We start from the raw sequence: 12,984 nt of genomic DNA, 5'->3' as shown, positions 1-12,984 counted from the left end.
CAAGAGATGTTAAGCCATCCAAAGCGTAAGGTCTCCGCAGCAGTCCTGTCTGCCTGCAGGCATAATGAGAAGATCAGCAAGTACATCTTTCTTAGGCACCCAGGCAGGCAAACATCTCTGAAACACAGGACCATGAAACTGCTGCCACGGCATCCATCATCCTGTGGAAGACAGTGAAAACATGTGCTGTCGTCTTTGACATTTTAATTGAAAAGAAAGCTTACACAGATTTCGACCTTAAGCAGTGTGTTTATACAAGTGTATACAGAGAAATAATCTGTCAGTTCAGAGCAGGCTCATTGCTATAGGAGTTGGTTTAGTAACTGAACAATCCAACATTAGCTCACACACCTTGCCTTGTTCCATGCCTCAATAATTTTTAGTAGAAATACTTTGCCTAGAGGCATGCAGTTATTAAAAAAGAGGCTCAGCTTGCTTAAAGTCTGGAATTATTAGCTCATGGTAACAAGCCTGCACTGGAGAAACTGTTGGTTCTTTGTTTTCATGACTTTGCTGTAATTCACCGTCTTATTTTCAGAGACAAACTTCTGCTTTGTTTGGGAAGTTAAAAAAAAGAACAAAAAAAGGAAAAATAAATCACTTCAAAAAGATTTTTTTTTTTCATTTTTATTATAAAACAGGGTTTACAAAGCTCTTTTATCTTAGTATTTCTATTACATTGCACTGGTCCAAATAATAAGGGTAAATAGAAAGAGAATTTTGAGAATTTTTTTTTACCACATTCCCATACAGGGATCTGTTGGTAGTGAGCGCTCACAGAGCGCTCTCCAAATACCCTCTCAGCCCTTTAAGAGTAAAAGGAGCTTTTTCTCCATCCTTTTTGAAACTTACTATTCTTTTCAGATGCAAAGTTATGAAGGTCAGATAAAAGCCATTTGCAGTGCTGTTAACGTGTTTCCAAATGGAGTCACTTGAGCAAATGAAGCAGCTTTAGGTAGTGCAAGCCTGGCAGAAGAGTTACTTGGTGTTCAGTTGTCACTTTTGTGTGGATACTGGGGTTAGGTTTCTTTCCAGCTGTTTAACCTGTTGACATTTTTCCTCAATGAGCATTAAATTTTCAAGTTTTCCTGAATTTGCTTGCCAGGCTGGAGTTTTAAGCCCGACCCTTAAAAAGAATGGACATGTTAGAAAGTGTTTGTGTAAGCTTTACTACGGTTATGATTCCTGGTTTTAAGTCAACTGCCATTTGGTACATTTGTGTATTATTGCTACCTTTTTTCTTCAGTGAAAACTGATACACCTTTATTTGTGCTGATGAAAAATAATTTGTATTCCTGAAGAATTAAGCTTGGTCCTGTCTGAGCCAGGAGACCATGATGACAGTGGAATCAGTTTGACATTGTCGCTTGCTTTTATGATCAAATCATGTTTATGCTGTAGTTTTTTGGTTTTATGCCACTTTTTATTTTATTACAAGAATGTGTTTTTATATGAGCTAGTTCTTTATAATCCCTTGAACCTGCCTTCCGCAGTATTTCCTTGTTTTCTTTAACTATGCCATTATCCTCCACGTATCATTTGTGAGTTCCAGCTGTGTGCATAACACTGTGCAGAACATAAACTTCTCCGAGGAGGTTATAGTCTAAGAAACCATTCTAGCTTTTCTTATTTTTCTTGTAATGGGTCAGGCAATAAGACCCAGTGAAATATTTAGAGGGAACAGAAGATTGAAACCAGCAGTTTCTAAGACCTGTAAGAGCCAAAAGGCAAATGTTAATGGGTTCTGTGAGGCTTCCAAGGACCTGCTCGTCCTTGTACTTACGCTGAATTTGCAGAGGTTCCTTAAACATGTGTTCAGGAAATATAGGTGGCATTAGCACAATTGGGGTTTCTAAAGGCAAGATTTATCGTTGACTAAATCTCTAAATAAGAGTTTGGCCCACTGAATGCATTACAGCAGTGGGGCTGCTGCTTTGTGGGGCTTTTCTCCTACAAGCTTGGGTGAAAAGTACAGAATTCTTAACAAATTTTGGAGGCATTTTTCCACAGGTTTCTAGTACTTTACTGTATATCTATCTATTGCCTGTCCTTCCCCCCCCGGCTTATTCTTTCCCTTCAGTTAGATGTTCTTTCCCTGTGAATTAAAGCAGGTGAGCAAGAATGCATTTCTGATGGAGTTTCTCTTTTCCCAGTGAACAGCTTCTTTCGTGACATCAAGGGATACGTGAACTGAGAAGTAACATCTCTTTGCTTGCATTTGACTTTGTCCGTATCATTTCATATCTGTCTGCTGCATCTTATTCCTTTTGTGATGCTCGTTGCTGAATTCTGTATAGCTTGTTATCTTAATTGTGCCCGCTCTCCTCAAACACTTACATGGGCTTTCCCTTCACTTCTGAATCAAACTTCTTGTCTTTAAGACTTTTCACGCCTTAGCCTTATCTTATCTCAGTCCTCCAGTTTCTCATTACAGCGTCAAGCATCACTTTCACTTTGCCAGTGTCTTTACCATCAGCTAGTTTCTCTTTCCCAGGCTGAAATCTCTTCTTGTCCAACACTGGGAAAATACCTTAAGGTAACACATATATGAGAATATATGAATAGGCTTGAATTAGGCTTGCCAATGTGACGCCCGTCTACAAGAAAGGCCGGAAGGAGGATCCTGGGAACTACAGGCCTGTCAGCCTGACCTCTGTACCGGGGAAGATTATGGAGCAGTTGGTCTTGAGAGTACTCACAGGGCACCTGCAGGACAACCAAGGGATCAGGCCCAGCCAGCATGGGTTCATGAAAGGCAGGTCCTGTTTGACCAACCTGATCTCCTTCTATGACCAGGTGACCCGCATAGTGGATGAGGGAAAGACTGTGGACAGCATTCTCCTGGAGAAACTGGTGGCTCGTGGCTTAGACAGGTTTACTCTTCGCTGGGTGAGGAACTGGCTGGATGGCTGAGCCCAGAGAGTTGTAGTGAACGGTGTTAAATCGGGCTGGCGGCCGGTCACAAGCGGTGTTCCCCAGGGCTCGGTTCTGGGGCCGGTCTTGTTCAATATCTTTATTGATGATCTGGATGAGGGGAGCGAGTGCTCCCTCAGTAAGTTTGCAGACGACACCAAGTTGGGTAGGAGTGTTGATCTGCTGGAGGGTAGGAGGGCTCTGCAGAGGGATCTGGACAGGCTGGATCGATGGGCAGAGGCCAACTGTATGAGGTTTAATAAGGCCAAGTGCAGGGTCCTGCACTTTGGCTACAACAACCCCATGCAACGCTACAGGCTTGGGGAGAAGTGGCTAGAGAGCAGCCCGGCGGAAAGGGACCTGGGGTGCTGGTTGACAGCCGGCTGAACATGAGCCAGCAGTGTGCCCAGGTGGCCAAGAAGGCCAACAGCGTCCTGGCCTATATCAGAAATAGTGTGGCCAGCAGGAGTAGGGAAGTGATTGTGCCCCTGTACTCGGCACTGGTGAGGCCGCACCTTGAATCCTGTGTTCAGTTTTGGGCCCCTCACTACAAGAAGGATGTTGAGGTACTGGAGCGTGTCCAGAGAAGGGCAACGAAGCTGGTGAGGGGTCTGGAGCACAAGTCTTATGAGGAGCAGCTGAGGGAACTGGGGTTGTTTAGTCCAGAGGAGGCTGAGGGGAGACCTTATCGCTCTCTACAACTACCTGAAAGGGGGTTGTGGTGACAAGGGTGTCGGTCTCTTCTCCCAAGTTACTAGTGATAGGACAAGAGGAAATGGCCTCAAGTTGCGCCAGGGGAGGTTTAGATTGGATATTAGGAAAAATTTCTTCACTGAGAGAGTGGTCAGGCATTGGAACAGGCTGCCCTGGGAGGTGGTGGAGTCGCCATCTCTGGAAGTGTTCATAAAATGTGTGGATGTGGCGCTTCAGGACATGGTTTAGGGGACATGGTGGCGCTGGACTAATGGTTGGACTTGATGATCTTGAAGGTCCTTTCCAACCTAGTGATTCTGTGTGATTCTGTGTGAATACTCTGCTTAAAAATCTCTACAGAAAGCATAGCTTTGTCTAGATGCTCCCCAAATCCTCTAAGTTATGAGCCACAATTTTCCCTCTCTAGAGTATTGCCCTTCCTGTGTCTCAATCTTAGTTACTCCCTTCCTCTTGCAAACTTCCTCGGTCATGTAATTTCTGAGCATGAGAGTTAAATAAAAAACATACAAAGAAACAAAAAAGCAGTCAGAGGAGCGCCACTAAACTGTCTCCAATTCTGTAGCATATTTATTTGCTTCTGTGTTCTATCTCCGTCTTCTACTTTTCATCTGTTTTGTGTCTCTAGATTGTAAACACACTGTGTAAGAATTGTCTCTTATCTGTGTTTGTACAGTGCCAGGCTCAATGGGGTCCCAGTCCCGACTGGGACCTTTGGGCACCACAACAGTATAAATGTCTGCTACTGATAATAATAATCTACCCACATCATGCAGATGTCTGAATTGTCTGAGAAATGCAAACAAGGATCTTTACTAGGTTGGCAGGGAGCCATTGATTTTAGGTGCCAGTTTTCTTTTCCCCTGACTATGGTTTGGCGCTCTGAAAAACCTGGCGACACAAACCTCCCACTTCTTGGAAAGCTTGGCTCTCTGGTGATGCTGTGATTAAAACATCGTTAAATATGGGATACGGCAGGTCAGGTGAGGTCCCTGCAACTATGCGAGGTATTCTAAGTACTTGTCTAATGCTTTGTTGTTGCTTTCTTTTGCGTTTGTTTTTTCTTTCCTCCTCTGAGTGACAAATGAATAAATTGAAACTAGACAGAGCTGCCCTACTCTTTGGGGAGAGGGAGCATCTCAAATAATGGGCCACAAATGAGGAAAGCTGTAGTTGGATTGGTAGCCTTAAATAATGGCACTGTGGATCAAACAGCAGCAGACAGCAGTAAGTGAGGCACCCTCTCCAGCCAGTACACTTTTCTCAGGTTAAAACATCCCCTCCACATCTTTGCCCTCTGACTGGATTTTTCAAATATTGAAGGCCAAGGACAGCACTTGGGTCAGGTACTCTGGCCTCAGTAGCTGCTGTGGAAGCAGTTTGCAGGTGCTCTGTAGAACCACACACTCCAATGAACTTAACTTTTTAGCAACGAAATGTTTAATTGCGACAATACCTGGTTGTCCGTGAGACATTCAGCAGGTAGACTGTAGCCGACTGTGCTCATTCTTCGCATGGTAGGCTACGTGAGTGCTTCAGCCTGAAAACCACCCAGACCACGTGCACGTACTGACATACCTTGAAAAGATCCAGGCTGCTGGTATGCAGTTGTTGCTCCTCATTACATTACATTCCCCCACGCCTCCCTGTTGCTTCCACTTGCTCTCCCTCATTTTATCCTTGGTCTACAAGTTCTTTGGGGCAGGACCTCACCCACAGTTTTTAAACCAAGGTTTCTAGGCACTTTTGTAATAAATATGTATGTACATACATATATATACGTACATATATATAAAAATGATGAAAGTCTGGGCAAGTCTGTGTTGCGTAATTGGAGCGTGGTGCAGAAATGCCTGAGCCAGCGCTGACCCAACATGGCGAATTGCCACAGCACAGCCAGCTACCTGTGGGCTGCTTCTGCGTGAGCTGGCTGGGTCGGAGGCCATAGAAAGTCAAGAGACAAGTTCCTTTGCTCCAGCACAACACCATATAATAACGGCTTTTCTTTTTCCACACCAGAGCTAACTGAAGTAGAATAAACTGTGTTATGGTGTAGGTGTTCTTGCTGGCCTTGCATAAATGCTACATGCAAGAGAGTAAGGAGCAGGTGAGGGGTCACGGTAAGACCCACTGAGCCAGAGTGCTTTACCATAATAGAAAACGTACTGCAGTGATACTTTAAATAGCATCAGTCCTTCTGCACGTAGCCCTGAATGGTCTAGGTCAGTATGAACCTAATCTCATGAGACCTCAGCAGCAGATTGTCATCTGCAGAACTGTTCTTGAAGACCAGAAGTTAAGGGAAGCCTAGTCTTTTAATAGACGAATGTAGCGTTTAGTCATCAGACAATCTAGAAAACTGGGTCAGATAGCTGTTGCATCATAGCAGACAGGATATTTGGTATTAATCAAGAATGCACATAGTGAAGTATATATCATAGATATTTGATTACATTAGTGGAGTTATCTTTAATCATTGGATAGAGTCATATGATAGAACATGATCGAGTCACCATGGCTTAGCGGGATACCACCCATCTGCTTAAATGTTAGTAAGGATGACTCACGGTGTTAGCACGACCATGCAGATGGAGGGGAGCCAGCATGGTCAGTTACAGCAGTTTGGTGAACACGTGATGCTTTACTAAGCCACCGTAACGCTATCCATGCAGGCTGCGTACGCCCAAAGAGAGAGCGTACAAACGCTGACTGAGACCCCGTCGTGGCCGATAGCAGGCTCCCGCTGGAACACAATGGAAATTCTTAAAGTTGGGAAAAAACCCACAGATGGCCAGTTTTTCAGTGAGGTTGAGCACTTGCCAGTTCTCTATCTTATCTGTCCTTTATTTGTGGGCTGTTTGCCCAACAACCCTATTTATTTAGCAACACAGGTGCCAAGGAATTAAAATCCCTCAGTCAGCAATATTGACTGACAGGCTGCAGGCAGCACCTCAGCATTTACAAAGAGAGGAGCAGAGTCAACGTGTCCAACATTAAAAGTAACAATTATAAACTCTCACTGACTTTCTTTGCTGCAGGGTAGAAAGCAACAACAGCAGAGATTGTGTCGTCCTTGGAAGAAGAAATGTCTTAGACAAACGTACGGTTCCGTGCCATACACGTTCCCTGAGCTCTGTGCGAGCGCACTCGAACGCGTGCTAATCGCTGACCCGCATTCAGTGTGGGAGCAATAGAAGTATCCCCGAGTACCGGCCAGTGTCAGGCTTCCCCGATGCGGAGCAGAATCTGCTGTGCGTTATGTAGCACTTCTATTGGTGGCAGAAGCACTGCAGGTTTTTTGAGAGAGGGTTAATCTTGAAGCACAAGGTTTGTCTGGCTGCTCTGCAGCTTTTTGCAAAAGCACGCTTGGGAACAGACTAGCAAGTAGTGTAGCAAGAACAAATACCTGAAGTACTGAGGATTTTTTTTTCCTCTAGCTAAGTGTAAAGCATATGCAGACCCTCGAAGTGAAGCAGCATTAAAGGTGAAACCGGGGACAGCAAGGAAGCTTCTTTGCCATTTTAATAAATACCAGTAATTCCCTTTTGCCCAAGTCCCATATTCTCAAACTCATTAAAGCAATTTTGGAAATTTTTTTGGCTCTGGAACATATAAGCAAAGCTCAAACCGTGCAGTCCCTTGAGAATCACTTTCACAAATTGCGTAGGTCAGGCCAAAATAAGTTTCTGTCAAACAGCCTAACACCTAAGCTTATTATGAAACTGGTGAATTGTACAATGGGTCTGTATGTGGGACATGAATAAGGGGGGGTGGCTGTTGTCACGGTACTTGTTTTACCTTGGTCCCACCGAAAGCTCAAGTGATGTTTTTATTGAACGCATTGCTCCTGTTAACCAGCGCGGTTCCCGTAGGCTGTGTCGAAGCCGGTGGACCCAGAGTGGTCCAGAGCTCCGGCGGGCAGGTGGGTGCACACCTCAGTCGTGTCGCAGGACAGGCGTGAGATTGCACCAGCTCTTTCTCCTTCCCTGCCCACTCCTCCCTGCCCGCTCTCCTGGGAGGACGCCCGGGGTGTGTCCCCGGCAGGGGCTGCAGCATGCTGTTCTGCCTCTCGGCCCACCCAGCGTGGGGGTCTCAGCCCTTCCCACTGGTGGCTGGTGCATACTTTCAAGTACGAGATAGAGAAGACCTGTTCGAGCTTGTTGTCTGCTGCTCTGCAGGGCTGTAGTTGCGGTGAGGATGGGCCAGTTGGAAGTGGACTCTGCTTGGTGGGGTCGCCACAGCCTCTGGAACCCAGCTGAGATTGTTTTCCTCCTCACATTCAGCCTGGTACCGCCTCGCTTTTTTCTTTTCAAAGGATCACTGAATTTGCTTTTCTTGCTGTTTTGAGCCTGTCCTAATGATTCACACAAGTCCTCTTGTGTGAATGAGCGCTGGTACGTGGAGCAGCTGTGTTTTAAGTGGAGAGTAGGATGGGTGTAAAGCATATGCAGACCCTCAAAGTGAAGCAGCATTAAAGTACACAGGGGCCCTGTACTTTAAGCATGTTTTCTGAGCTCATTTTTCCTGCACCACATCCATTCCACGTACACCACCTCCACAGCTCCCCAGGCTGAGCTTTGTGCTGAGCCGACTGTAGAGTCCCCTGTGCCAGAAGCAGATTCCTGCTCCCTCACAGTGCTTCTCGCACCCTCTCACAGGGTTACACCAGCTATTTGGGAGGCATTGTCTTGAGTTTCTTTTTGGGGGTATGAAGATGTAAAGTATATCATATTCCTCCATCAGCAGATAACCAGGGAGGCACAGGAGGAGCTTCTTGTCTGTATCTGAGTTACATTTGTTGTTTTGGGGTTTTTTTTGTCCCCTTCTGAATGAGTATGGTATGTGTCTGGGGGGATTTTTAAAACATCCTTTAAAACACAGGCTTTTTCTCTCCATGGAGAACCAAGACAAAAGGATGGGTTCAGTCACGGCAGCTGCTCAGGAGAGGGCAGCTGAGGGCAGAGGGGTGGGAGGAGCAGGGGTGTCTGGGTACGCGGCGGTGGGCAGGGCAGGGACCTTGAGGTGGCATTTGCTGGGACGGAGATGTTTCTGGGAGAAATGGTCTTGAAGAGAGGAGGGTTGAAGGACTGAAAATCCAAGGATGGAAAACACTGGGGAGTTTTAGGGAAGAGGAGATTAGGTTGGTTGAGCTCTGGGCAGAAGAGAATGAGACTTGTAGGTCAGAAAAAGCTGTTGTTGCCATGAGGCAGGCACCTCCACTTTGGGAGCCTGGCTGTGATGTCCTCCATACGGGACGTCTGTGAATCCCATTGCTTACAGCCCTTGGCCTCTTGTTGTTAGGTAAATGGAAGTGACAGCTGAAGTTAGAGGAGGGCTGTATGTATTTGTGATTGCCAATATCACTTAAAATTGGAGGGGAGAGAAGTAAAGCCCCATCGTTTGGAGTGACAGTTCAGACCAAGCGGCAGAAGCGACTGTCTTCTCCCTTGCGTCTCTGAGGTTATGACTCTTCTTCCCTGACCAGCCCAGCCCGATTTTGAGGCTTTCGTGGCTAGCAGTGGATTCATCACTGAAGCAAAGGATGCTTCTGACAAGGCTGAAAATCATCCCTGATGTTGAGAGGCTCTAAATGTCTTTAGACTCTTTCCATGCTCCCCTCTGTAGAGGCTCTTCAAGCTCCCAGACTCTGCCCCTTTCTCCCCCGTCCTTCTCATATACCTTTCCTGCCTAATAAACAGTGTAAACCATGTACTAAACTACAGAGCATGCTGCTCTGTGAGAATTTAACATACAAACTTGTACTAGCAAAGTTTCCCTGTATGTGAAGGCTTTCTTATTTTCATGCTTTTTGAAAAAGTAACAAGTTATATTTACCCCAAACTTCAAGCAATTCACACCTTCTTCAAAGTTGGGGGAAAAAAAAAAAAAGAGATGATCAATTTAACTAACTCCCAAGACCACATTCCTGAAGGCTATTTTCAAAGAGTAGTTCCAGCTTTGTTTAATCCATTAATTTAATGATTATTCTTCTTTGTGAGCGGGCCTGCTTTCCTGCATGCGCTCTTTTCCCTGTGCTGTACTTAGAAAAACCCTTCTACATCTTTTGAACTCCTTTTGCCAAAAGAACTCACTCTGCATTTTTATGGTCCGTACTTTTTGCCTTTACAAACTACTTAATCTGAATGTAATTTTGCTAATTTTCTTTCTTTTTTTTCCATTTTCTGTGTCCTGGTGACATGCTAACTGGTAAAATCAGGAACCTTGCTTTGGAACAAAGGCTTGGTAGAATTTCACAGGAAAGAATGTCAAGAGTGAGCTGAAATACTCATTTTAGAGTAGTTTACTATACAAATAGTATAACAAATTTCAAAATTTATTTAAGAATGTTTAATTTTCTGTCCCAGTCTGCAAAACTATCGTCCAGATATTTTTGTTCCTGAGGGCTGAATTTACAGCAATGCACTGATGTGGCATGCCAGGAAGTTTTCCTGCTTTGTCTGTAGAAACCTTTTGCTGGTCACTGTAAGGTGCAGAGGTGCAGAGACTGAGACCGGCTGGTAGGTTTACATTCATGTTCTGTCAGATGAGCTATATTTGTGCTTTAACTGATAAATAGTAAAGGGAAGGTGATTCATCTGTTTCTAGAACACTTTCTGTTCTACTGATTTATGCAGGAGAGGACAAATGCTGGATTGGCTTATCTGCGCCTGCTTGTCTAGAGTTGCCTGTGCCGAGCAATGGCTGGCATGGTAAGGCTTGTTTTGGTCTCCGTAGCCCATGACAGCTTGCTTTCCTTTTCTCCTAGGCCTGTCCCAGGTTCTCTGTCTTCACTACTGCACCTACACAACCGACAAAGACAGCCTATGCCTGCCTCTATGCCCGGCACCCTGCCCAACCCTACCATGCCTGGATCTTCTGCTGTACTCATGCCTGTAAGTGTTCTGGTTTGGGTTTTTTGAGGGGGAGGAAGGGGGGTTTTTGCACAATTCAACCTATGCAGAGGTGAAAGTTTGCTGGATTTCCTAAAAAATCAAAGTGTAGTGAGTTAAGGAAGCTGGGCCTTTCTCACTGCTTCACCTTACACAAGAGTATTTCTGGTGCGGTTAATGGCATGTTAATTAGCGTGAGCGTGATTAGAAACGGTTTACATGAGACTAAAATTTCTGGTTCTCACACTTGGTCATGTAGGTGAGATCAGTACGTCTCTGCTGGAACAAAAAGATTTTTCTGATGTCAGACAAAACTGGAAAAGCCATGTACATAAGCTATGCCAGTGAACTCTAAGTAATCCTCCTGTTTGTGGGAGATAACTGCCAATAAGAAAGAAATGTGGCCTACTTTTCTGGCCTGGTAACTTGCACTTAATTAGACTTGGTCATGATCGCTGCTCATCTTCCACTCATTTCTGCAGAGGTGGGAATATTTCCCATCTTCTGGGAGACAAAGGGGTGCTTTGCAATTGTAGCTTCAAATTCTTAAATGATTTTAACAATCCTTTCAATATAAGACATTTGGGCAGATTAGGGGTGGAGATGAGTAAGGATGGCACAGGGAACTGGGGATTGGGAAAGGAGAAGTTTCTGTTTCATTCCACGATGAATGGAAGTCAAGTTTGGAAGACAACCTGAGAGTGATTGACCATGGGAGGGAGGAAAGCACTGCTTGTTCTGGCTTGGCTGGAGCAAGGGGGACATTCCACAGGGCTACAAAGATTCAGGTTTGGCTGCTATTGGAGCAGTCATTAGTAAGTTATTCATTAGTAACTTGTCAATAAGGCTCTTCGGGAATATCGACCAGGAAGTTCAACACAAAAAATATACGACATGTCACTGTGGGCAGTTTTTTTCTGGCATGATTCCTAAGGAACCTGAAATGGAGCAAACATCCTGCTTCAGTGTAAGCTCAGGGGCTTCGGGTTGCTGCCGGGGAGCCCTTTGGGCAGCTCTGCTCGCAGAAAAGCAGGTGTGCTCTGGCTGAGAGCCCCAGAGACGCGAGCGTGGAGGCGAGACAGGCCCTATCAGCGCTGGCTGCCCCGGCTGCAGTTCCTGCCCCACAGCCCTCCTGAAAGGGCTGCGGAGGGGATGGCAGTGGGAGCTGCTTCTCCCCTATGGAGATGGTGAAGGGGCCTTGGTGGAGGCAGCTTCTCCCCACCAGCGGGCACTGGGATGTTGTCCTCTCCCCGAGGCCCAGAACCCATTCTTGCTGGGATTATGGAGGGTGGGAGTCAATACCTAATCACAGGGCACAAAAAATAGCTCCCCTGCGTGGAAGAGCTCAGGAAGATCCAAGAGCTTCTTTCTTGTATGAGCCAAAGATTCAGGGGACTGGCCCAAAGCAAGGCAGGATGCTCAGCTCTGGCTGAAAGCAGCACCATAACCCAACTTGTCAACCCTGCCAACGACTAGTGGTGTAACAGGGCTTGCCTCTTTTCAGGTAATTATTTTACCCAGGCCTTACTGCCATTAGGTTTTGTTTGCAGAAAGGGCTCTGGGTAGCCAGGAGGAGTTCTGCTTTGTTTTGTGCCATCTCAGCAGTACATGAAAGCTTCCCTTACAAGACACACGGAAAACTCTTCTCAGCTGAGCGGTCTGAGTGAAGGAAAAAGAGCCAACTCGTTTTCCATATACTCGAGATTGTAGATTTTTATTTATGTTTTTAACAAGCTAAGTTGGGCTGCACTGACAGGGGAAGCCACAACTTTATACAGTGATGCTTTTAAAACCACTTAACTCCGAGTGTTGTTATACTGAAAGGGAGAAAATCATTACAAAAAAACGCAAACCTGGGTGGCTGCTACATTTGTTTAGTAAAGAACCTTTTTCTTTATAATTGGCTGTGAGTTCTCAGGGCCGATTCTGATGAAACACACGCCTGCGTGCATACACACATGCGATTCACAACACGGATTGTTATTTTTCCAGTCGTGACTTGAAGAAATAAAGCTGAGTCCATTTAAATAGAAACTGAGCATAAATTCTTGCAAATGTCTCCAGACATTTTCAAACCTTTTTTTTTCTCTTTTTCTTTTAAAAGATGGAGCGACAAATGTCAATGAACTCCAACATCATGGGGATGCAGGGGCCGAACCTCAATAATCCATGTGCTTCACCACAAGTCCCCCCAATGCATTCAGAAGCCAAAATGGTAAAAAGAGAAATTTTTTAAAAAATTATTTTCTTTCCTTGTATTGCTCTTGCATACTGGTTACCCAGACAGTGGGGGATGTAGCCAGACACTGCTTACTTCATTCTTAGTCATACCTTATACTCTTTTTTAATACGTTGCAGTAATTGCCTTTGTGTCTAGGAACTTGCAAGATGTTCTTAGTCCTAGCTGAACTCTCGGTGAGAAGGAGCCAAAGTGAAGGGTGGGCTATCTGATCCGTACTGTGTTAAATAG

At 45.2% G+C, this 12,984-nt stretch overlaps 1 protein-coding gene across 2 annotated transcripts in view; it reads left to right on the top strand.

The window, feature by feature from the left end:
• The window catches only part of CREB5 (cAMP responsive element binding protein 5), a gene marked incomplete at both ends in the record, with an annotated part of 215,293 nt that overhangs the window by 136,693 nt on the left and 65,616 nt on the right, over positions 1-12,984 (top strand). For both annotated transcript variants that reach the window (XM_082015240.1, XM_082015241.1), the window contains 2 exons: positions 10,391-10,517; positions 12,619-12,729. In XM_082015240.1, the coding sequence (XP_081871366.1) occupies positions 10,391-10,517; positions 12,619-12,729 (238 nt within the window). The remainder of the gene's footprint in view (positions 1-10,390; positions 10,518-12,618; positions 12,730-12,984) is intronic.

This window comes from Phaethon aethereus, assembly GCF_964289735.1.
Source record: "Phaethon aethereus genome assembly, chromosome: 2".
In the NCBI taxonomy this organism is placed as follows: Eukaryota; Metazoa; Chordata; class Aves; order Phaethontiformes; family Phaethontidae; genus Phaethon; species Phaethon aethereus.
The sequence above is the reverse complement of the archived record's forward strand: the minus strand, read 5'-3'. Positions and strand labels throughout refer to the sequence as shown.